Source organism: Hippopotamus amphibius, chromosome 10 (genome assembly GCF_030028045.1).
Source record: "Hippopotamus amphibius kiboko isolate mHipAmp2 chromosome 10, mHipAmp2.hap2, whole genome shotgun sequence".
Classification (NCBI taxonomy): Eukaryota; Metazoa; Chordata; class Mammalia; order Artiodactyla; family Hippopotamidae; genus Hippopotamus; species Hippopotamus amphibius.
Window position 1 is genome coordinate 79,328,397 of NC_080195.1, and position 27,484 is coordinate 79,355,880.

At 33.2% G+C, this 27,484-nt stretch overlaps 1 protein-coding gene across 1 annotated transcript in view; it reads right to left on the bottom strand.

Moving 5' to 3' along the window:
* Positions 1-27,484, bottom strand: part of CADM2 (cell adhesion molecule 2) — a 248,822-nt gene that overhangs the window by 129,199 nt on the left and 92,139 nt on the right. The window contains exon 5 of the mRNA XM_057697218.1: positions 14,138-14,308. Coding sequence (XP_057553201.1) covers positions 14,138-14,308 — 171 coding nt within the window. The remainder of the gene's footprint in view (positions 1-14,137; positions 14,309-27,484) is intronic.

Here is a 27,484-nt window from a genome sequence, read left to right on the forward strand (position 1 = left end):
GAGCACTGAACAGTTCCTTGTGCTATACAATAGGTTCTCATTAGTTATCCATTTTATACTTTGTATCAATAGTGTATATATGTCCATCCCCATCTACCAATTCATCCCCCCCTTCCTCCTTTGGTGTCCATACATTTGTTCTCTACATCTGTGTCTTTATTTCTGCTTTGCCAATAAGATCATCTATATGATTTTTCTAGAATCCACATATATGCATTAATACATATCTGTTTTTCTCTTTCTGACTTACTTCCCTCTGTATGACAGTCTCTAGGTCCATCCATGTGTTTACAAATGACCCAATTCCATTCCCTTTTATGGCTAATATTCCATTGTATATATGTATCACATCTTCTTTATTCATTCATCTGTCAGTGGACATTTAGGTTGCTTCCATTTTCTTGGCTATTGCAAACAGTGCTGCAATGAATACTGGGGTGCATGTGTCTTTTTGAATTATGGTTTTCTCAGGGTATATGCCCAGTAGTGGGATTGTTGGGTCACATGGTAGTTATATTTTCAGTTTTTTAAAGAACCTCCACTCTGTTCTCATAGTGGTTGTATCAATTTACATTCCCACCAACAGTGCAAGAGGGTTGCCTTTTCTTCACACCCTCTCCAGCATTTATTCTTTGTAGATTTTGTGATGATGGCTATTATAACTGATGTGAGGTGATACCTACTTGTACTTCTCTAGTAATTAGTGATGTTGAGCATCTTTTCATGTGTTTCTTGGCTATCTGTACGTCTCCTTTGGAGAAATGTCTATTTTGGTCTTACGCCCATTTTTTTGATTGGGTTGTTTTTTTGATATTGAGCTGCATGAGCTGTTTGCATATTTTGGTGATTAATCCCTTGTCAGTTGTTTCATTTGCAAATATTTTCTCCCATTCTGAGGGTTGTCTTTTTATCTTGTTTATGGTTTCCTTTGTTGTGTAAAAGCTTTTAAGTTTAATTAAGTCCCATTTGTTTATTTTTGTTTTTATTTTCATTACTCTAGGAGGTGGGTCAAATAAGACCTTGTTGAGATTTATGTCAAAGAGTGTTCTTCTTATGTTTTCCTCTAAGAGTTTTATAGTGTCTGGCCTTACATTTAGCTCTTTAATCCATTTTGAGTTTATTTTTGTGTATGGTGTTAGGGAGTGTTCTAATTTCATTCTTTTACATGTAGCTGTCCAGTTTCCCAGCAGCACTTATTGAAGAGGCTGTCTTTTCTCCATTGTATATTCTTGCCTCCTTTGTCAAAGATAAGGTGACCATACGTGCATGGGTTTATCTCTGGGCTCTCTGTCTTGTTCCATTGATCTATATTTCTGTTTTTGTGCCAGTACCATACTGTTTTGATTACTGTAGCTTTGTAATATAGTCTGAAGCCAGGGAGTCTGACTCCTCCAGCTCCATTTTTCTTTCTCAAGATTGCTTTGGCTATTTGGGGTCTTTTGTGTTGCCATGCAAGTTGTAAAATTTTTTGTTCTAGTTCTGTGAAAAATGTCATTGGTAAGTTGGTAGGGATTGCACTGCATCTGTAGATTACTTTGGTTAGTATAGTCATTTTCATAATATTGATCCTTTCAATTCAAGAACATGGTATATCTCTCCATCTGTTTGCTGAACTTCTTTGCATTCATAAGTTATAATACATTACCTTCCTAATAATAATAATAATAATAATAATAATAATAATAATAAAGCCAAGCATATATAATGAATTATATGATTTAATCCTTATCCCACCTCCCCACCCCCCCAAAAAAGTAGTACATGTTCCAGGTGAGGAAACGGAGGTTTAAAGTGATTACCATGAATTCATATAGGGGAGCTTGGATTCCAACCTAGCCTTTTCTGACTTCTAAACTTGAAAATCAAAAAATTTGAGAATCAATATCTATTGATTCTCAAAGTCATGCTGTATTCAAAATACATTTTGTTTTTAACATGTTCTGTTTTAAATTTTTTTATTTATTTGTTTGTTTGTTTATTTATTTATTTATTTTGGCTGTGTTGGGTCGTCGTTGCTGTGTATGGGCTTTCTCCAGTTGCGGAGAGTGGGGACTACTCTTCATTGCAGTGCGTGGGCTTCTCTGTGTGGTGGCTTCTCTTGCTGTGGAGCACAGGCTCTAGGTGCACAAGCTTCAGTAGTTGCAGCACATGGGCTCAGTAATTGTGGCTTGTGGGCTCTAGAGCACAGGCTCAGTAGTTGTGGCATGCTAGTTTAGTTGCTCTGTGGCATGTGGGATCTTCTCGACCAGGGATCAAACCCATGTCTCCTGCACTGGCTGGCAGATTCTTAACCACTGTGCCACCCGGGAAGTCCCTCAAAATACATTTTGTTAAAAATGTTTCTATTTTACTCCAGAGGTTTTTAATCTGTATTGGGACAACAAACATTGTGGTCACCTAAAGTATGGCCCATCTCTCTACAGGCACAGCTTACACACCACCTCAAGGAATCCATTAACTCTGATTACCACCACACATGGACTCCAGTGTGAGCATCCCAGATTGAAAACAAGAACTAACTCACATATCATAAAATCTTAGGCATCACAAAAGAAAACTAAAAAGCCATTTTAAAAGGCAGGATAAAATTTTCTGCACTTAATAATCATTTAAATCCCTGGCCTAGTTCCTAAAAATATAAACAAAATTTTCACTTTTAAAAAGAAATGCAAGGTTAACCCTTAGCATATTATTAGAGATTTAAAATTATTCTACTTTGCATTTATAATATAAAAACATTGGATTCTTTTATGAATCTAAGATATATTATGTAATTATATGTATTATATTTTCTGAATTATTACAAATCTCACTACTTTGGTATTCTATGAATTACTTCACTATCAACTAATTCTTAACTTCAATTATTATCAACTATGTTAAAAGGAATGATATAATAAGAAAATGGAAGTATGAGTAAATCATTTAGAGTTGTGGTGCCCAATACAGAAACAACCAGTCATATGTTGCTATTTAAATTTAAATGTAAATTGATTAAAATTAAATAAAATTTAAACTGCAGTTCCTTAGTCACAAGATCCACATTGCAAATGTTGAGTAGCTATATGCAGCTAGCTATTGGCTACTGTTTTGGGACAGATATAGAACATTTACGTCATCACAGTAAGTTCTATTAGTTCTAGTGTGGAAGGATTATGCAAGAGTGATATAAATCATCACTGTTGCCGATCCCTATTTACTTATATAAGTCATCACTGTTGCTCGGGTTATGTATTTTCTTTCATGGTGGTAGGAAAGAAGTCTAGAAATAAAACACTATCATTGTAGTTTTGTTTGGTTGTTTAGCTTTCATGCTCTCAGTTGAGATTTCAGAATCCTTCATTTTCTGCTTCTAATGGAAAGAGAAGGAAATTTATAGAGGAATATATCTCAAAATTATTAGATAAGACAATAAATACAAAGAAAAAGTAGTAGAAGTCAAGAATCTAGTGATAATGGTGAAATAGACATCTTCACTTATTGTAGATGAATTTTAGCAAACTCAAAAATCAATAAGTGAGGGACTTCCTAAGTGGCGCAGTGGTTAAGAATCTTTCTGCAAATGCAGGGGACACCGGTTTGATCCCTGCTCCAGGAAGATCCCACATGCCATGGAGCAATTAAGCCTGTGCGCCACAACTATTGAGCCTGCACTGTAGAGACCATGAACCACAATTATTGGGCCTATGTGTCACAGCTACTAAAGCCTGCATTCCTAGAGACTGTGCTCCTCAACAAGAGAAGCCACCGCAATGAGAAGCCTGCGGACCACAATGAAGAGTAGCCCACCCTGTATGCAGCAACAAAACCCCAACACAGCCAATAAATAAATTAATAAATAAATTTATTTAAAAAATCAATAAGTGAAAAGTTTGTTTTTAAGGATAAAAGGAAGAACTTTATTACAGAATATTTTGCAACATGATTTTGCTAAAAAGAATATATGACAATACTCTTTCATCTTTGATAATTTTTGTGCATGAAAATTTATACAGTTTATAAGTGGAAAAATGATGGTGTTTGATGATACAGAAATTAAAACATTCATTTAAAAATTTAATTAGTGCTGATAAATCTAAATATAAAAATGTTTTACAATTACGGAAAAAAGATATTTTTACTCCCTTTAGAAAAATTATGAACCATCAAAGTTTTTTAAAGGATTACATTCTGACAATGCAGGTGCAGGAAGACCCAGAAGCAATAAGATATGACGCATTAAGGATGTATTTGAAACCCGAACTCCATATTTACAATATGGCTATATTCCACGGTCATGTATGACAGTTGTTGCCCAATTCAGGTAGATATATCATCAAATCCAGAAAAATATGAAACAGAAATTCAGGTTTGCTATATTTAAATTCTTATTAAAAGTTGAATAAAGTTGTTTTTCACTATTCCTTTCTCCTTTATTATTATATCTAACAGTATTCAAAAAATAACTTAAAAACCTAAAAAAAAAAAAAAAAAGCCAGAAAAACTAAGAATAAAATGTCTATTAGATCCAGGTGATAAATGGTAATTACATTCTTTCCTGATGTATCAAGGATTAATGCAATAAAGTTTAACATATTTATTGATTATTTTGTCTTAATTATAAATGTAATCAAATTCATAATAATTTTAAATTACAAATTTACAAATATGAACAAAATTCCAGTACTGAAGATGAACAGTAGGTTCTGAGGACTGACACTACCTGACTTCAAGACTTACGATAAAGCTACAGTAATCAAGACAATGTGGTATTGGTGAAAAAATAAATAAATAGATCAATGGAACAGAATAGAAGGTCAGAAAGAAACTTACATAAATATAGTCAACTGACTTTTAATGAAGTCTTTTTAACAAATGGCACTGGAACAACTGGACATCCATATGCAAAGACATGAACCTTAACACAGACTTGACATCTTTCACAATAATTAATTCTAAATGCATCACAAATCTAAATGTAAAATGCAAAACTATAAAACTTCTAGAAGATAACATGGGAGAAACTAGGTGACCCTGAGTTTGGTTTACATTATTTAGATACAACACCAACAGCATACTCCATGGAAAAAAACTGATAAGTTGGAATTCATTAAAATTAAATGTTTGCTCTTGAGAAAAACCACTGTTAGAAGAATGAAAAAACAAGGGGGGGGGGGAGTATTTGCAATGGACATATCTGACAAATGACTGATATCTAAGATGTAAAAAAAACTCTTAAAATTCAACAAGAAAAAAAAACCCAATTAGAAAATCTACAAAGATCTAAGCAGACACCTCAACAAATTCACACAAATGGAAAATAAGCATATGAAAAGATGCTCAGAATCAAATGTCATTATGGAATTGCAAATTAAAACAACAATGAGATACCATTACACACTATTTAGAGTGGCCAAATCTCAAACACTGATACCACCAAATGCTGATGAGGATGTAGAGTAACAGGAAATCTCATTCACTGCTGGTGGGAACGCAAAATGGTTCAGCCACTTTAGATGATAGTTCGCAGTTTCTTACAACTAAACATGGTCTTCTCATAGTAAGATACATAGTATAAGATAAACATATTTCTTTCTACAGTCAATTTATCTGTCTTTTCCTGAAATGTGTTTTAATTAAAATTCAAATGACTTTTACTCAAAGGAGTTGAAAATTTATGTTTACATAAAAAGCTGTGCATGAATATTTCTGGTAGTTGTTTTCATAATTGCCAGAATTCAGAAGTAACTAAGATATCCTTTAGTAGGTGAATGGATAAACAAACGCTGGCACATGCAGACAGTGAAATATTATTCAGCAATAAAAAGAAATGTGCTATCAAGCCACAGAAAGACATATTGGAATCTTAAATGCATATTGTTAAATGAAAGAAGACAGTCTGAAAAGGCTATATACTATATAAATCCAACTATGTGACATTCTAGAAAAGGCAAAACTGTACAGCCAAATAAAAGACCAATGATTGCCAGGGAATGGGGGGAGAAAAGGAGCAATTAAAAGGTAAAGCACAGGGGTTTAAGGGCAGTGAATTATTTGGTATGATATTGTAACTATGGCTACATGACAGTATATATTGGTCAAGAACCATAGAACATAAAGAGCAAATGCTAATGTAAATTACAACTTTTACTTAACAATAATCAATATTAGTTTATCAATTGTTAAAAATGTACCATAATAATGCAAAATGGTAATAATAGGAGAAACTGTGAAGGGGTGGGATAAGAGTGTATAAGGGAATTCCATGCTTTCTAATCAATTTTTCTGTCAAACAAAAACTACTCTGAAAAATAAAGCATTGATTTTTAAAAAAAAAATCAAGTCTATTGAACCCAGATGGTAAATAGTAAGACAATCTTTGTTGATATATTAAGAGCTAATACAATAAAGTTTAATATATCAATTGATTAGAGTAGTTTTCTCTTAGAAAAACCATGTTTTCCTCTTAGAATGTGTGTGTGAGTGTGTATTATAGTTCATTCAGAAAATAGCACAAGAACAATCTGAGTGTTGGGACATTAAATATGCAGTCTCTTTGAGAAAAATCAGTCCTTATTTTTTAAAACTAGATTTATAAAATAGAATTAGTTATTAAATTGGAATTTTAAAATACTAGATAGTAATAATTTATGTTTGTTTTCTCAATATTAGGTTTTACTTGCCAAAATCATTTCTGCCTCATTTTATTATCCAGGTTTTATTCTCTATTAAAATGACTGAAAATTATCTTCAAAAGGTACATCGACATCTGTGCTATATATAGATCACATCACTTGGGGAATATTTTTGACTATTTTTATGAAATTAATTTGCATGCTTAAAATAATGTTAAAACTTCTAAAAGTTTTTATAAATACATATTTTATGATAAGCTTGATTGATAGACCATAAGAGTATATTATTTTAAACTATGAATTTGTTATTTTTTAAACTTCAGAATCTCTACTCACAAACATATATACTCCTCTTCATTGGGCTTTAATAACACAAAAAATGTTAATTCTACTAATAACATAAACTTTACAATAACATTTTGAATCCCTGCACTTAGATCACTTAAAATATTTGGTGAGCCAGTTACTTTTAATATTTTGATATTTCAGGGCCTAAATAAAATATTCCTATCATACATAAAAGAAAAAAATTAACTAATAACATGTGCCAATAATATATTACTATGGGTAACATAATAAATGAATGTATCTTTCCTGAAAAGTTTGAAAAATAGAGGTTGGGATCTCAAATAGAGGTTGTATATTAGGCCACTTTTATTAATGTAGTTAAATGTAATTTTTGCTAAGCTACATAGATCACTTCATGATTCTAGCATGTGCATATTTCATGAGCTTTGTGACATATTTTGGGTTCTATTAAAAACACTTGCAAGGCATCCTCATGCATAAATGTGGCATTTTGTTAATTATAAGAACTGTTCATTTTAATTTGGAAAATTTAATCTAAAGATAGTTTTCATATCACCTTTCCTGGTTCTTTTAACATGCTGTGCCTCTGGACCATAGAAAATTTGTGGTAGACAATATCATTAGCAAATCAGCATTTTACAAATGAGATGTCAGATGAGTGAGATATGTTATTTTAAAATACAACTTGTAAAATTCACCTTTATGTCTAACAATGCAGCCTGAAACATTTAATCAAGTGCTTTCAAGAGTAAACAGAAAAGTAGTGGAAGCATAGTTGATACAACTAAGACAGAACAACTTAAGAGACACTGACCTGGGCGAGAGGCGTACAGGTTTACATAGAAAGGATTGAGTCAGTGGAAATTAATTATCTTTTATAAATAAAAAAGGACAAATGCCAAAATCTGCACTTAATGAAGAATCTCTGCCTACATTTGAAAATATTTCCATTGTGTATCATGTATATCTACAGTGGAAATGAAATTATAAACAAAATAATATGAAGCCTCCAAACCCATCTGTACTGAATCTCTTCTACTATGCACAGAATTTTGTTTTTTACTGTATTTTACTGAAACCAGTAGAACCAAAGGTAGAACTGATCAAGTACATTATATGGTCCAGAAAAGTAGTAGATGTGTACAGTCAAGAATGTACTTCCTCTAGGCACAAAGTAATTCCATCTAAAATAGCAAAACAAGAAAGGTATTTCTTTAGAAATATATATGTTTTTTAACATAAGGTGTTAGAGACTGGATTAACTGTATTATTTATTTGCATGTTAACTAGAATGGAAATAAAAGCCTTAAGAAGGTAAAGATCAAGACTGTAAACTGACCATTTAACTCATATTATTATAGTAATGAATCCAGGAGCTTTTTGATTATTAAAGGTATATAGTGCATTTCTTATTTTTAGTCATTAACCTAACTGATCTCATTTAAACACATGTCAACACTGCAGCTTCCAAAGTCACTCCTTCCTTCCTTCCCTCCCTTCCTTCCTCTTTTTTCTTACACTGAATTTGTTTAGGCTCAAAAGCAGGTTCTCTTCTGTAACTTATTTTAACTATATATTGTTTTAAAAGTTGATGATGTGCATGTGTAAATAGCTACTTATTTTATAGGCAAAGCATGGCACTGTTACACAATAGAAATACTAAACTAATATTACTGATAGCGTAAGATTTCATGATTGGATGATTGTATGTAATGTACCTTACAACACACATACACATACACTTAAAATTTGGGTCCTTATTTATCCATACTGGTAGTTCAGTGCCACAGTACTAAAATGCTTTCTCAGAACACTCATTATTCTGAAATAGTTTACTAATTTGTCTCTTGTATTTTCACTTTCAATAGCAGTTGATTTTTATGTAATTGTGTCAGTCACACACAGAAAATGAATGTTTATTTTCTTCTTTTCTGTGTTTTGTACATGAATTAGAATTTCCATCTAAAAAAAAAAAGAGAGTGGCTTTTTCCACTGCTCAGGTGCAAAGTATGCTATTATCTATTACTTGATATTTGCAAGCATTTGTGGTTCACAGTGAAAAGTCTACATTTTCTTAAATTTCAAGTTTAAAGAAACTCTCTTCCATTACAGTGACATTAAAATTTAAGATTAATATTTTATAAGGAAATGAATGTTGCTATGATTTATTTTATAGGCTGAGTCCTACTAAACTGTATATTACAGGGTTACATAGTTAAAACATTTAGCCCTAGAAACATAATTCCTCCTCCAATTTGTTCCCATTATGCTCCTTAGCACTATGTGTTTAACCCTTATGTCTTTTTTTCTCATTAAACTTGCCTTTCCACAATAAAACAGGGTTTTATTTCAGGTGCGGTCATAACTTCCCATTATTGTAGGGATACATACTTACTGTTGTCAGTCACCACAGAAAAGAATGGCATCTCTTCTGCCCTGGGGGTCCAAAAAGCTGTTCCTCTATTTGGGCCAGTCTTTGCAGTTACTCATAATAGGAACATTGTAAAAGCATTTGGAAATTCTAAATTTATGTTCCATAAATTTGACACTAACTGCGACTTCCTAGGTGGTGCAGTGGTTAAGAATCCACCCACCAATGCAGGGGACACAGGTTCATTCCCTGCCCCAGAAGATCCCACATGCCATGGAGCAACTAAGCCTGTGCGCCACAACTATTGAGCCTGCCCATGTGCAGCAATGAAGACCCAACACAGCCCATAAATAAATAAATAAATTTATGAAAAAAAAATTCTAGACTAACCAGCTTTTCCCTTTTCCAATTTTTCTTTCTATTTTCCCCTCCCTGCATCCATGGAATTTCCACATGATGCATACTGCAATGTGTATTTATGTGGAGCCATGATCTGTTGTATCTAGAAATATTTATTGAGATCCTTTTATCACTATTCTTAGGTGTTTATGAAGACCACACCCAATTTGATCAGTTTGCTCTAATTTTGATGCAAACTGGTACTAAATGTCCCTCTCCACTTTCCATTCCTCATTTCAACCCTGGGGAATGTTCTGCATCCCTAAAGGAACATTCAGTATTATCATCAGTTAGTTTTAATTAACTTCACATACTTGAATGATGGTATGCTAGATGCTAGGAAAAATAATTTAAATAGATCTAGTCTCTGCCTTCTAGCCATTCACATATTAAACCATGATAGAATGAGTTGTTATTTTTAATTGGCCATCAAGTGTAACATTTTTCATTTAAAACTTTATAAAAATTGTCTTCCTCTGTGAAGTTTGCTTAATAATGCACACTGAAATATGGTGAACAGCTAAAAATGCCCAGAAAGTATACATTTATAATAGTTCCATTCTGGACTCCCAAGAAAGTGAAAATGACTTGGGAAGCTAACAATTGGCATCTTACAGCTAGGCTGAAATAGTCTCAACAGACATAAACAAGTCTCTAGAATCTAAACAATAATCAGACAAAGCCACTCTATGCTTGCGAGGTGGAATAAGTTTATTCCATGACCAGGTCTAAAAGGGGACAGAGACCAAAATGTTCAGCAACTACAGAAATTAGCATGATTTACCCCACATTTTTACAATAGCAAATCTAGTTGTGCTTTAATATTTATGCTCTATGGATAAAAGTTACCAACATACATATCACTGAATAGTCCCCAATCCTGAGAGCATCTAATTCAGAACCCTCTTTTGAATATTTAGAACAAACCCAAATTCTCTAACAAGTCTCTCCTAACTCTTTCTTACCTACACCCAGAGATTCATCTGGTATGCTGTCTTCTGTGCCATAGAAAACTAAATAAACCCAATTTTGCTAGACTACTGGTAGGTTTCTGGTGATCTCTAACTGGTGATCTTTAACATTCCTTATGACTTAATTTCTATTATTTTTCTTCTATTATACACTTAAATTAGTAATCAAAGACTATTTTTAAACAGTCTTATTTGGCTTTATATATAAGTGAAAAAAAGTTTGAAAAGCTGATGATCTGGGTGCTCTGGGCACATGGAATTACATATTTTTTCATCTGTGAAATGCGTATTGATTAAATAAGAAGAAACAGAAAAGGGAAGGTGTGATAGGCTGAATGTTAATGTTTCCCCAAAGTACATATGCTGAAACCTAATCCCCAATGTGATGGTATTAGGAGGTAAGGACTTTGGAAAATCATGGCTGGGATTAGCACCCTATGAAAGAGATCCCAGAGATTCCTTACCCCTTTCTGCCAGGTGTGGACACAGAAGATGGCCAACTGTGAGCCAGGGTGGAGGTCCTCACCAGACACTGAATGTGCCTCCTCCTTGATCTTGAGTTTTTGGCCCCCAGGACTGCGAGAAATAAATTTCTGTTGTCTATAAACCACCCAGTCAATGGTATGTTTTTTATAGCAGCCTGAACCTGAGGCAGGAGATAGATGGGTCCCAGGATAAGCAGTTGGAGTTCATTCCCTGTGGACAGAAACTCCAAAATATCAATAGCAGGACAATCGAGAGAGAAGGCTGGGCCCTACCTAGATAAGAGATAAAAGACTCCTCATTCTTGAAACAAGGAGAGCTCCTGGACTATGAATGTGCAGAAAGGCTCCCTGGAAGTTAAAAAGGGAGGGGGCTCCAACCCATAGTAAGCGATGTCAACTACCCATAGGCCTCTTCGCTAGAATCCATCTTGGCTAAGAGATGTGCACGCACGTGGGAGGACCCTGAGATATACCAAATATGGACTCAAAACCAGACAAAGCAGGATGACTGGTCCAAGGAAACCTGGAAGAAATACTGCATAAAGGTGATTGAAACTACCACAAGGGCTCTCCCCTCTCTCTGAGCCTGCCCATGTGTCTACCCACACATACTGTATTTTTTCCTCCTAATAAACACTTTATTTGCTTCACTACTTTCCATCTCTATGTGGAAATTCATTTCTACACAGCTGACGGGCAGGGGCCTCATCACTGGCCACGGTCCCTGGTGGTCTGGGGTCTAGGATTCAGTGCTCTCACTCTGCTGCCTGACCTCAATCTCTGGCCAGGAACTAAAATCCTGCTTCAAGTCCCTGCAGGTCGAGGCCACCTGAGATCAAACCGACTAAGAAAGAAGACAATTGATATTTACTGAAGGCTTTCTGAATGCCATAGACTTAAGTTGTCTAGTTTGGTCCTCACAGAAATTAATTCTCTAGTTTATAATCAAAGCTCAAGCAGTTTCAGTAATTGTTGCAAGGTCTCACTGCAAATAAAAGTTGAAATTTGGAAATAATCACAGTTTGGGCTCTAAAATATACTTGTCTTCAAATCTGCTTCAATGAAAACAGGAAGGAAATTGATGAAACTAATCTAATTGAAAGCATTCTTAAAATTTTAATAATTTAATAACTACTAAACTAAGAATAATTAAAATATGAGCAATAATTAAAAATAATGATCCATCTGATATTTTCTCTATTAAAAAGTAAAAAGAAAGTCTGGTCCTCCTGATAATTCTCTGACCTTTTCTCATGATACTCTCTACTTTCCCCTCTACCCTGGCCTCACTGATAACCTTGCTGTTTCTAGAAACGTAAAAACAATACACACATTCCTATCTCAGGGCCTTTGTACTTGCTCTTCCCCATGGATTTTATGTGTATATTTTGTTTGTTTGAATATTTAAACATATTAATTTAGTTAAAATATATATTTTAGTTATTTATTTAAATATATTAATATATAATATATAATATATATTAATTAAAATATAAATAACATAATATTCATTAATATTTATAACACTACTATGTATTTAAATGATATATTAATATTACATATTATTATACAGTGTATGATATAATCTAATGTGATATTATGTGATAAAATATTTATTTATATATAAGTGCCTTATATATATATATGTTACATACTAATAGCCATGCACATTCACTATCCTTGACTCCCATTCTAATTGCACTCCTTATCACCACCCTGCTTTATTTTTTTCCTACACACTTAATACATAGCATGCTATATGTTGTGTTTATTTATTTTGCTTTTCAGTCACTCGCACCTAGAGTGGGTGCTATAAGGGAATTGGAGTTTGTTGCTGTTGGTGGTACTGGTGATTCTGACACTTGGAGACAATCTCAATTTGTTTTGTTAAAATTGTCCTGTTTTGATCACCTCTGTAACCCCAGTGCCCCAAAGAATGACTGCTTCATAGTAGGTACTCAATACATTCTTGTTGAATAAATACATGAAAACAAAACACAATGAGGCATATTAGAACACTAGTACTTAGACTTAACATTTCAAGAGTTAATGTAAATTTCACATCACACACAAATTCTAAGTTGAACTATAATTTATCATGGATAACAAACTCAACAAAAAAATCTCTAATATTGGAAAAAATTGGAAAAAGTAATAGGATTCAGAAATAGAAGTCTGTACTCTACTCTTTTCAACTTTATGTTACATATTTCAATTCATTCAGTTTCATTTTGATAAATATTTATAGATCACCAGCTATATCAAGGACTTTGCTAACTATGAAAGTGTCATGATTATCATCGACCATTTGCTAGTTGTTTGAACCTGATCAAGTGACTCAACCACTAAAATTTTCAGTGTCCTTATCCATAAACTGTGATTAAAGAGAATAGTAACTATTCATCAGGCTGTTATGCGGATACCCTAACATGAGATAACATGAGTGAGATAACTCCAGCAAAGCATTCAGCACCATCAGGGCTCATTGGAGTCATCCAATGTATGTTCTTATCACTTGTGAACAATAACAATGTTGATAAAGCAAACATTACAGACATGCCCAGTGTTCATAAAGACTTTGCATATTTTAAAAAATAGAAAAAATAGTCTAAAATTAAAAGAACAGATGGGAAGTCATGTTTCAATATAATAAAGTTACATTTAGAAAGTTCATCAAGGCTTTTTCAGATTTCTACCTCTCACTGATTCTGCCGAAATTACCGCTCTTCCTGGCCAACATTTGGAAGATAATTAGGAGTTTTAACCTTTTGATATCCCCTTTCTTTTACTTCCTTGTCAAGAATGATTCTCAAGCAAGGACTCCTTTCCTTTGAATATGATTAATACTAATGAGGTTAGTTGTACTTCATGTGGCTGTAGATTTTGCTGCACCATTTGCTGTAACTTCAGGTAATTTTGAAAGGATTTTAAATGTAGATGCAGAGATTTGCCACCAAGATAAAGAGTTATGAGGTACCATTTACTTACAGTGTATTTCTAGCACCTGCATGGCCACCTGAGGGGTGGCATTGAGAGATTCATGGTCTACTCTGCAGATGACCGCCACGCCATCGTCACTTCGATCCACTCGGAAGTCCAGTGTGCTGCTGACCGTGAAAGTCTTGCGATTTGCATCCTCTTCCTTTAAATATTTTACATCTGAAAATAGAATATAAAATTTTAAACTCTGTGAAATTCTCTTTCAAAATGTAACAGATCTCATTTACTCGAGACACACTGGAAGTGCCTTCTCCCTATCTTTACCCAATTTTAAAAAGCAAATATTTGTTAGTTTAACATTTAATCCATTTCATTTTGAGTAAACAGAACTAAAACTACTTCAGAAATGCATTTTAAAAGTTAAATACAGAAATAAAAAAGCAGGTTACAGCACTTTTTTTTATCCTTTATTTGAAAAATAAGGCCATTTTACAATATTAATCTCTTTTCTTTAGATTTAAGTTTTACTAAAAGATAATCTTAATTCTCTGAACCACAAGCACAGTTGAAAAGAGCAAATTCACAACCATCTGGGTATGCTTAAAAGAAAGTACAGTATATCTGAGCTATGATCTTAACATGAAAAATGTGAGGTGAACATAACTGCTAAAGAACACCTAAGATGAGAAAGTTGTCACCTTTGGTAAAGAAGGAGCACAGTCATGTGAACATATTTAATATTCAAATATCTATCTATCTGTCGAGATAAATGCTTTTCACTTGGATGAAGAATTCATTTCAGCCTGAATGAGAATACTTTCCTCAAGATGTGAATTCACTTATCAATATTTAAACTTATTGTACATGATTCAGATTCATCATTAAATGGTGCACTTAGGGATTATTTGTTCTCTGTGGAAAGGGATTTAATAATATTTTCATTTAATTTGAAATTTCTCAAGTCTAAAGTAGCTGATAAGAAGAGGACAATTTTAATGGATTAGAAATCAAAATGACAGGCTAAGGTTAAGATATCAGTTTAACAAGATCTTAAATATAGTTGAGGGAGAAAGCTGTTCCAATTTCTTAGTGTTTCATTTCAAATGAACAATGATATTTTTAGGAAAGAGAGCTTTTGCATAAAATGCATAAAATATTTGATTCTAGTGTGTATTAAATATTTTTAAAATATTTAAAAATATATCAATGATAAGAAATTAATGTTAAGTTCAGCTTCTCCACTGTGCTCTATGCAAAGATTTGACTTGGAAAATAATATTGAATCTTATGTATTTGATGCATAGATATTTGCATAGTCCATTGGGTTTTACGTATTTCCAGAGAAGAATGTCTTTATCTCATTTATTTTAAAAATAAAATAAATATTAGTAAAGAATAAAATTAGATAAATGTTCCATGTTTTGTTTTGAAAATATGTTTATGACTGTATTAAGAAATTAGAAAAATAATTACATAATTAAGATTTTCATGACAAAAAATTAATGTAATTTAGGTGGTTTTCAGGACTAAGAAAAATTTCTAACATTTGGAAAGGGGGGAAGAGCATAAAACCCTCAACTACACCTTTTAGCTATGAATTAATCATACAGGACACAGGGCTTTCCATCAACATGTGACTTATGAAATATCTCATTTTTGTTAACTAAAGCCATTTCTGAGATTTTTGCGTTTGAAAATTAGATTCAACTTCAGTTAAAAAATAGAGTAAAAGATGACATGATCTTCTTTCAGTCAAAATATGTCAGGATAATACAGGTGCATTTACAATTCTTTGCTATATTAAAAAAATGAAGCTCTTACTTTTCAATGTCTCATAGATTTATACAAAACATTCCCTCATTTTTATATTTTATAGCTTTTCCAATAAACCTGTGTCCAGTGTTTTCTTTTTCATAGCTTTAAGCAGCGGTTATATAAGAAAACTGAGATTTCTTGACAAACCCCTTTTATAATTATGTTATACAATATATATGAAATTATTCCAAAATATTGCTGCTAATTTTTTAATTTTAATAACAGCTGCATTTTAAGAACCCACACATCTGCTTCCTTTAGCTGTTGTCTTTACAAAATATCATTTTATGTAATATCAATTGGACACATAAAATCTGATAGCAATTGTATAAACATAAAATATTAATGAGCATCATTCAAACAAAATAAACAAAAGTATAATTTGTTGCTTTTAATATTAGCTTATGTGACAACTTTAGGGTTACTAGAAGGCATAAGATGAGCAGGAAAAAGCACTGAGAAGAGCCAATCATAATATCTTTCCCCACATTTTATGCTGATCTCCTCTTCCCCAAACAGGAAATAGTACTTAAAATTTATTTCTATTTTGCTTTCTAGCTTTATAAAATAACTGTCACATTACACAGTTACAGAATCAATTGAAATTTCTTTATATTGCATAGTTGATTTGCTGATCCCATGTGTATTCTTGTTTCATGTTCTGTCTTGTTTTAGAGTTTCCATTTTTGTCTTCTTTGGCAAGTCATACCATTAGTTCATCATGTTGTGATCTAGAGCAGTGTTTCTCAAAATGGAATGTGCATCTGAGTCACACTTGGATCTTGTTAAAATGCAGATTCTGATTCAATAGTTGTGGGGTAGAGCCTGAAGGTCTGTTGCTGCCCCAGAGACATATTTTGAAGAGCAAGGGTATAATGTATACAACGACACCATAGGTGATAAAACCAAAGGTGAGTGAAAATTGGGATTAACTTTACTCACCTTTCTGTCTCTCTCTTTTTATTGACACTCTCCATAAGTTACATTCTACTTTTACTATTTCAACATATATTTCTTCTTTTTATTTACAGTTTTCAAAATATGCATGCCACATATTATATAATGTGTTGGTGCAATGGTCAGGAAAAGCAAAAGTTAAGGGCAAACAATAAACAGAGGAATATGTAGGATTACTTTCCATCATAATCCTTGAAGTTACCCCTCTAATTTTTTCAAACAGAAATTTTCTATAATAAAAATGTTTTTAAATATCTGCCTGGGAAAATTCCTCAAGTATGCTTCTCAACAAAAGTTATTTTCCTGAACGTTTCCTGGTGAAGTCTCAAAGTAAAGATTGTCTATCAGTTTTTATAGTATATATCTTTATCAGACTGAAATCTATAATAGCAATCTGTTTATATTTGGGATTTTAGATCTTTTACCTCACTAAGAGCTAAGGTACAAAGAAAAATGGCAAATGTAATTGTGAATTAAACTGCCGCAACCCCCCAAATTAACACATTAAAAAACCAGAGTTTGGGATTAAAATATACACACTACTATATATAAAATAGATAACCAACAAGGACCTATTGTATAGCACAGGGAAGTATATTCAATATCCTGTAATAACCTATAATGGAAAATAATGTAAAAAAAAGAATATATATATTTATCTCTATGTATGTATAACTGGATCACTTTGTTGTACACTTGAAACTAACACAAAATTGTAAATCAACATTTCCATATAAATTTAAAAATTAAAGAAATAAATTAAAACCCTAAGTAAGCTACGGAACAAAGCAAAGGGTTATCTGGATGGACATTTTTACATCCAAACCTTTGCATTAAATATTAGATCTCAGGAGATATCTCTATATCTATATTTCCAGATTTATAATATTGTTACCTGCCTCTATTTGTGTAGCTTCTGCCCACCTTTATACTAGACTTTTAGAAGGAAGATCCTCTAAGGTGAAGTTTCTTCAGAAGTTACCTTGTCTCCACAATGGTTCTAATCACCCTGAGAAGTGTAATCTGAACCTTTGTGACGTATTTGCTTTCTGCACATTGGTGATTTTGATCCCCTTTAAACAGGTTTGGAATGAAGATACTCCCATTTTTATAATGGGAGATCTTGTCCTGTGTCCTGTGGTAGCCCCCTCTATTAGACCTGTCCAAAGAGGGCCAGTTTCCTTTTAATCTGTTACAAAACCAATACACCACACTGGGAACAAGGCAGGGATTTACGTACAGCTTCTGCCTTGTTGCCAGTATTGGAAGGACCATACCTTCTCATAATTTGGAGATATCTCTTGGGAATTATGTAGGATATTATGTGACTCCTCCTAAACTATATGGGCCTTTAATTCTCCAACCATGAGCAAAGCTGCAGGGTCCCCGTGTATACCCCAGACATCAATGCTTATATAGAACATAAACTCTGCTATTATTTTCAGAGTCTGCTTATATAGAACATAAACTCTGCTATTATTTTCAGAGTCTGGGTTTGTAAGTGATTTTGAAGAATCAGATGATAGTTTCAACAGGAGAATTCAAGAAATTTATTCTGAATCCATACCACTGTTATTAATGGTACTTTAATTGTTTGACACCATTGTTAGTAAGTTGAATGCAGGTCCTCTTGACATACAGAAGAAAATCAATGAGCAGTAAATGAGATACCTTGGCTTTATTGCCAAAAATTTGGAGTGACCATATTGGATAAATGGATATGTTACATATTTCATGTTTAAAAGAAGTTTTATAGGTCAAAATTTCTAAAAGTAAATGCACCATTTTTAGAAGTTAACCAATTTTCCTATCATTTAAAAAAAATTGACATAAAGTAACTATGTCTAGTTAATTCAGTCAGTAACCTAGATGCATATTTTAAAACCAGTTTGTCTTGGATTGTCAATTGTTTTTTTCTTAAGCTTAAGTGTACTACAGGATTTTTAAAAAATCTTCTTTCTTTAATATTCAAGGAAAGCATTTGATTTTATATCTGCTTCAAACTTTCTCCAGACCAAAAATACTGAGACCATGTCTTACATGCTAGAACTTTAAAGTCTGGTAATCACTTTCATTTGTTCACTGGAGCACATCTCAAAACAAATTCTTGAGGCAAATTTCATCAGTGCCTATGAGTATTCCTTCATACAACTCCAATCTGAAAGGGGTAGACTTTTATAAATTCTTTTCTTAACATACCACTTTTATAAGGAGATGCCACTCATAATCCTGGTTTGTAAGGTTATGGCTCTGCCATTAACTAGTAATACAAAGTAACTGTTTCACTTGACAAGGAATTTTATTGAAACTCAGTTCTTGTTAATAGATTTCAAAAGCTCAGATAAGTAAAATAATATTTACGGAGGAATGATGAAGGGGGCATAATTCATTTATCTAAATATGCTAAAATCTCTCTTTCAATTTATTCAGACAGGAAGAATGTTAGAGTTTTTGTCAAGTTTCTCTTACGTGTTATCCCACAGGTCTATGTTCAGAGGTATTACGAGGACCCACTCTATGAATCTTGCTGTATTTACCTTGTGGCCAAAGCATTTCAATACATACACTGTTGTCTAAATCATGTGAACTCAGAGAGGAATTCTCTTTCTCTCTTGACTCTCAGTACCAGGAAATGTTAGACCTCTTTATACAAATGGTTTGTGAACATAGTAATCAACTGGTCATGTTTCTCTTTTTGTACTAGCTAAAGAGTACTAATAAAAGTTTGTGATTCACCACTGGCAAATGTGAAAGGCTTTATAAGAAGAATTTGCTTACTGATTTCACTTTAGGTTTCATCTTACTTTTCTACATTAATTTAGCTGTTGTATCATATTCAATATCATTACCTTTTATGTTAATCAGTGTTTTTTGTATTAATGGGTTATGAATCACTCTCCCTCATAAACACTGGACCTAGTTCAGTCATTGTTTGATGGCTCAGGAAAATTTAAATATCTTAATACAAAACATCTATCAAGATTTAATACCTTAGAAGAGCACTAAGAAATATATTGCTCAGTTCAGTAGAATCATCTATAAGGAGCAGAGTCGTCTTCTTTCAAAATTATTTAGGTAAAGTCTTAGATTCTTTCACCCAAGTGATTAATTTTATATTTAATTCTCTCTATATATTTATTTAATTCTGTATTTAGTGGTGTACACCTTAGAAGAATACTAAGAACTGGTTTGCTCAGTCCAGGACAGTATCCAGTAAAGAAGAGAGTCACCATCTTTAAAAATTATTAAGGTAAAACTTGAGAACACTTTAACCCAAATTATTCATTTATTCCCCATATAAAAACCTTGAGCTCATACCATGTGTTTGACACCATGCCAGATTCTGCCTGTAAAAAGTTAAATGAAGAAAGGAATCCCAGTCTGGTGAGAGAGACAGATATGTAACTATATTATTTAAATATTTTAAAAACTATTAGTATGTTCAAAATACCAGAGTATGACAGTTTAAAGATTAACAATATCAGATAGCCTCTCTGAAATTTACCCCATCAGATATCTCTTTTGAAAAAAGTATGGAAGATAGACTATTTTGGAGAAAAATGGTTACTAGGGAGATTAGTTAATAACTGTGATAGCCCAAGAGAGAGATTAGCTTGTTCTCACGAAAATCTTCTTAATTTTATCATCACATTCTTTGAATATTCAGTAGCAATATGAATATTACTTATTATTTCTTCACCACTAATGTAATAAGCGAAAAAGCACCATTTGTCAGTTTCAATAAGGTTTCCCTCTTCCTGACTTACACAGTTTGCTCATGAGCTGTGAGGTACACCCGGCATAACTTGTGGAATTTATCTTGGGCACTTTAGGCTTAGTTTATACCCTATCAATTGTTCATAAATAAAACCCCAAAAGGAAGTAGAGTAGGGATGAAATAGCAGTATTATCCCTATTTAATCCCAGAGCACAATATTTTATTAGAGACTCCTTAATATTTTACATCTAACAGAATTACAGTCATAAAATCTAAAAATTATATCGACATGAAAATGTTTGTAATCCTCTATAATGTCTGTACATGATGAATCTGAATTCATGGTGTTTGACATAACCAGGTTTGCCTTTTAATAGTAAATTCCTCTCCTATGCAATTTCATTTGTAGACATTCCTTGCCCAGAAATTGCCATGCTCTGTAGCATGTGATTGCAGCTAGCTGTGATTAATCCTGAAGAGGTACCTGACCCTCAGTTGCCTAATCTCCAAGGTGGAAAGCATGAAACTTTATCCCCAAAAAGAACCGATGTAGTTAACTAGCCTGTTTTAGAATCTCTATCATATATCTTAATGTGATTTAAAACCCTGAAGAGTTCAAAGAAATTGAACTAAAAACACATGCTTGAGCACACACATGTATACACATGTACACACACACACACACATGGACATGTGTATATCCCACAGCTAATTCTAGGAAAGCCAAGATTTAGCCAATCTAATTGAGAGCGTGATTCATGATGTAGAGAAAAGATGTACAAAATAAAGGAAGAAGCAGATGGCTGAGTGTACTCATAGACAAAAAGAAGCTAAGTCACTATGAAGCCAGTCAATCAGTGAACGATTTATATCCAGGGAATAACCTTTATGGCTAAAAACAGGTTCCCTTGTGCTTCTCTCACTTGGCAATGGTCAGGAAAACCTCACAATAACCTCTTTTCACTTGAGAGTAGGTTGACTGAACCTCGGTGCCATTAACCAAAAGTTTAGGCATGAGAAGTCAACTTTCACTTGTAATCTCTTCTAAGAAAAGATTTTATATTTTGTGCACTACATCCTTAGGCTGAATCAAAAAGATAATACCATGTGACTGAAAAATATTTTAAAAAATTACCAGACTCTAAGCCTGATGCCTCAGGGTAGTCACTATATTTGTGTAGATTATAATGTCCTTCCTTCTATTGAAGATTGGAAGATTTCTTTTATTTTCTATGGAAAAGGGTGTTTTATTGCAGGCCCAAAAGATGATAAAAGATGGCAGAAAATTTTTTTAAAAGCTCATCCATTAGAGTAAACTCTACAAGAAAATAAAAAAAAAAATATCTATCCAGTTGAGTAAATTCTACAAGCAGCAGCAGCAGCAGCAGCAGACAAGGGTGACTCCTTTGAAACACCTATGATGATGCAATTTCTAGTTATCAAACAATTTATTTTATAAAATCCTGTAGCATTCAGCACATGTAAGAAAAAATAAACCTGCCCCTCATCAACCTATTGTGAAAATGAATCATTTGCATCAGTAAAACATCTGTAATGTAAAATTACCTTTCTGAATACATTACAATGTTTCTCTCTCTCTCACCGCTTTGTTGATTATGTTTCAACAGGTTATCTTGTTTTCTGAGCAACAGACCATTTTTAAATTCCAACTACCCGATGGGATATTCATAAGCTTCAATACAATTCATGTATTCATAAAATTTATAAATAAATTACAGTTTTTTTCATTTTCTCTTCCTTTATTCTTCTTCCTTCTTATCTCTTACCTCTTTTGACTTTTATTGATCAAATAATTTAAATAATCATTTTTAGAAAGATTTGATTCATCAATTTCATAAAATGTCTTCCTGGGTCCTAGGGAGATCATTTGCTAAAGATGATGGGAATAAGACCTTCTCTCCTCACATGCTGTAAAACCCATAAAGAATTGCATGTCCATGAAGAATCTAAAGCTAATGAATGGGAGAGGCATCTTTCTTAGCACATGAAGAAGCCATATGGTATCTTTTGGAAATGACCTGAGGAGAATTTGAACAGTGATTGAGTCCCTCCATTAGCAGATGTGAGCTAAAAAGCTAGTACATTTGAATATTTCTGTTGTTATAATCTCAAGATTGTTTGTCAGCTGATGATTCCTGGATGAGTGAGACTTGCACTTGCTTTAACCCTTAAGTTAAAAATGTTGATTAAAAACATGAATTAACAGCAAAGAAAAACATTACTTTGTTGATAGAATGCTCCTTCTTGACAGGAGGTGAAATCCAGTCAAAGATTTATATTTACTTATCTCTTTACATACATGCTGGAACTTTTCTTTCCATTGCCAGAATAATATATAACAGCACTGAATTTCTATGGCTGAATAAAATAATTTCTAACTTTAAAACTAGCAGAATTATTAATCTAAAATATTTTGTCAAAGTGAGTATGGATACATTTTACACTTATTCATGTTCATCCTCTTAAATGTATTATATCATCTTAAAACAAGCAATCAGACAAAATTAAAACACACTACCATTTAAAAAGTATTATTTCTCTACATTTCAAAAACAAAGGCAAAATAAGTTTTGCTTTCAGCCTAGCAGAATAACAAAGCTGGATTTACCTCTTATCTGAAAGCAAGAGTTTTCAAGATACTGAATATCATAATAATGGACAGTTATCCCAGAGAGGTGGAAAACAAATGAGATGAACTCTGAAATTTGTCCCTGCTTAATGCCTTGAGAGATTTTCCAGGCTGTTGTGTGTGGAAAGAGACCCATGCGGAACCTGGTGGTCTCCCTGATGGAGCTGGGTGTCTAAGAAGGCTAGAACAGCTGGAGTTTACAGGACAGAGTATCAAAAAGGAAAGAGCTATTCAAAGAGATGATTCCAGACATCTGCATTGTCCCTCACAGTATCTGGCGAAGTAATTATTGATCAATGTATCTGTGTGAGGAAAGTGTTTGAGGTTAGGAAAAGAACTATCAAAAAGGATTAAATAGTACATGATGCTCACACAGGACAGAGAATAATGCCTGTTTTAACTAACCTGACTGAAGAAAACTCATAATTGGTACCCTGTGCACTCAGGAGATTTTACCTGGGTAATGAGTTAAGTAATTCTTAGAATAAAAGCTGCTCTGGTCCCAGCTAAGAAATTTAAAAGAAGCTCTGACAGGATTAAACTCTTTCTAAGTTACTTAACCAGAACAAAGCTTAAGAATACTTTAGAAATATGAGAACATTCAGCACCAGAAAGGTAAAATATATAATGTCTGTAATCCAATCAAAAACTACTGCACATTCAAAGAAGCAGGAAAATGCTATCTGTAATGGGATCAATCAATCTAACAAAACTGACCAAGAAATAATACAGCTGAGAGAAAGACAAGGGCATTGAAAATACAAAATAACTCAAAATACATTCAAAACCAAAAAATATGAAACTTATGGAAGTAATTCTTTATCTTAGATTAAGCAAAAACATTTTACATATAATATCAAAGCATGATTCACAAAATTAAAAAATAATAAAATTAAGAAGTTGGATTTTGTGAAGTAGTACAACCACTTTGAAAAATATTTTGGAAATACTTTTAAAAGTTAAACATGTGTCTATCACATGACCCAGCCATTCTGCACCTAGGCATTAACCCAAGAGGAGTAAAAGCACAGATACATGCAAAGATTTACACACAAATGTTCATAGCAGCCTTATTGCAATGGCCCCAAACTGTAAACAACCCACATGTCTATCACCAGATGAATGGATAAACAAATTATAGTACAGATATGTACAACAGAATACCAATCAGCAACAGACAGCAACAACCTTTATATATGGATGAACATCTGAATATTTATCCTGAGGGAAATAAAGAAGAAGAATAAATACTCTATGATTTGATTTATATAAAATTCTAGAAAATGTAGTCTATAATGACAAAAAGTAGAATAGTGGTTTCCCAGAAGTGAGATGGGGAGTGGGCAAAGAAGATCAGGAGGAAGGAATTATGAAGGTGTATGAACAAACTTCCATAGATGATGAGTATGTTCATTATCTGGATTGTGGTGATGGTCTCATCACCATATACAAGTGTGAAAATACCCCAAAATGCACACTTAAAATATATGTAGATTGCTTTTTTGTCTATTATATCTCAATACAGGTGCTTTTAAAAAATAAGAAATTTTAAAAAAGAAAAGTTTCTCAAAGATTTTTGCTGATCATTTGTTTTCATTAGCTATTCACACTCAGAGGAAACAATTGTTTTTATCTCTTTCCATAAAGATGTCTTATGTATCTCATTATGTCTTGAGTCTTGAAGTAATACTCAATGACATTTAGAAAACTTCAAGTTGTATGTACACACACACACACACACACACACCCCTCACTTACAGGTATTACTAATGCTATTTCTTTTTCTCATTTAATACGGGGTCCAGATTTAAATGGCAAGGACACTTTCAAAGCAGTAAGTTTAAACAAAAGAACTCAAAAAATCATTGATCTATGGTGTACACTGTAAGTTTAAGTACTAAGACTTTTAATTAATCCTTATCATACATGATACAGGAGCTTTAAACTCAGGGCACACAAATATCTCCTTTTTATTTTCTTTTCTGTTTAGCTCCAGAGAATTCACAATCTCAGTATTACATGTTAATATTTCACTGATTTAAACTAAGGTTTTATGCAACTGACATTAACTGAAGCATTAGGCCAAAACTAGTTTTACAGCACCAGAGAGATTATTTAAATTAAATATATAATTAATGTTTCTCAAAGTAGATTCCACAGAGTTCAATGCAAGAAACACAAAACAAATTTTAAAAATCACATGGCCAAAGAATACTAAGATGCTGGCTAACAGAATTTTTGCATTAATTCTCAGAAATGCTAAAGCACTAAATTACATTTTGATTTAGTTTTAGAGAATCTCTTTCTAAGAACAGATTCGTAAATGACACAGAATATCAAGTCATTTTCTAAACTTAGAAGACTAGGACCTCCTCTCCTTCTTTCTTTGAATATCTATTAATATTTGGCTAACTGGTCTCTAATCTTATGCATTCTCAAACTATAGTGAGCCTAAAGATCAACAGAGGTGCTTAATAAATATTAGGACATCTAGGCTTGACAGCCAGAAGTTCTGATTTTAAAGGTCTGCGTTGAGATCAGGAATCTGCATTTTTCTAATACCTCAGGTGATTCTAATCCAAGCAGTCTAAAGGCTACCTTTTGAGAAACACAGCATTCAGAAATTCACTCTTATGTTTCCAAATGCTGAAATATTATTTACTAAGTAGCTTATAGTACAATTATACTATATTTAGTCAACTTGAAAATGAGCTGCTGTATTATTTTTGATTAACATTAAAGGGTATGTGAAAAGTCTTGTTCACACAGGGAAACACAGCTAAAGTCAGTTTAAGCTTGATGGTCCAACATTTGAGACAAACAATGTATAATAAGCAAATAACACTTGTAGAATACAAGCAATACTATTAGGCCCTGATAAGCTTCAATGACTCCCCATAAAGTCAGGCTTTGACGGATATGCACGTTACTACACAGCATGATTCTCAGGTTCAGGAGGAAGTACTGAGGGGGTTTTTGCTGGGAGTGTGCTGTACAAATAAAGTGTGATAACCTTTTTAAAAAGGCTAAAACTATAAATGTCCTTCATTAAGAGATGATAGACCTCTGTATTGTCAAAATCCCTTTCTTAATCACAAGTCACCTAACTCCAAAATCCTGCCAAGCTTCACTTTTAGATTTTATCAATATATAGTTACTTCCACCTCAAAGAAAAAACATCATTTACTTCTGAACTAATTTCTCCTAATGCTTTACCTATTTCCACATGTTTACTAACCAAGTCACTCAGGTACCCAAATTCTGTTGTCTTTGACCCTTGTTTTTGCTCCATTTCCCAGCAAATTTCAGGTGAACTTGGTGAATGAGTCTTCTCTTTTAAATCCATCCATTTAAAAAAACTCCATTTCATCCATTAGTTCAGAGCATTACTAATTCATGCTTGAAATGTCCCTTAAATATTCTTCCAGCCTTCAGCTTTCTCCCCAAATTCAAGTGCTAGGTCTTAGAACTGGAATATTCAAGCTCAGTCTTTGTCAGATGTCTGACTATGAGAAATCATTCTGCTTTTCTGGATTTCAGTTTCCTGTTATTGCTGCACAATAAATTTTTACAAGCTTATTTTCCTAAAGCCATATGCATTTATTATCTCATGATCTGTATGGATTAAGAGTCCAGATAGGGCTTACCCTGGTCCTACTCTCAGTGTCACCAGGCTGAAATCATTGTGTTGGCTGAGGTTGTAACCCCTATTTAAGTTTTAGGGTCCCCTACAAACTCACTGATTGTTGGCAAATCTACTTCCTTGATGCAATATGTCTGAGGTCCCCATTTTCTCACTAGTTGTCACTCAGGGACAGCTTTCAGCTCCCAGAGGTCACCCACAGTTCTTTGTCACACGGTCCCTATAGGCAGTTCACACATAGCTATTAGCTTTCTTCCAGGCCAGGAAAAGGATGTCTGACTCTTCATTCTTTTATAAAGAACTCACCTCATTGTGTCAGGCTTGCCTTAGTAATCTCACTTTGATGAACTCAAAAGGGACCCATAATTATATCTGTAAAATCCCTTTTGCCATGTAAGGTAACATGATCAAGGCAGTGATACCACATATATTCACAAGTCCTTCCTACACTCCAGGGGAAAAGATTATACAAAAATGTGGGTCACTGAGGGTTCTCATAGAATTCTGCCTAACACATTTATGTAAAAGCTAGTTGGCTTGAAAGGAAAATCTTAAAATTTTATGATGTTAACTGCTCAAACTACAAGTTACTAAACTTATACATGGAACAGA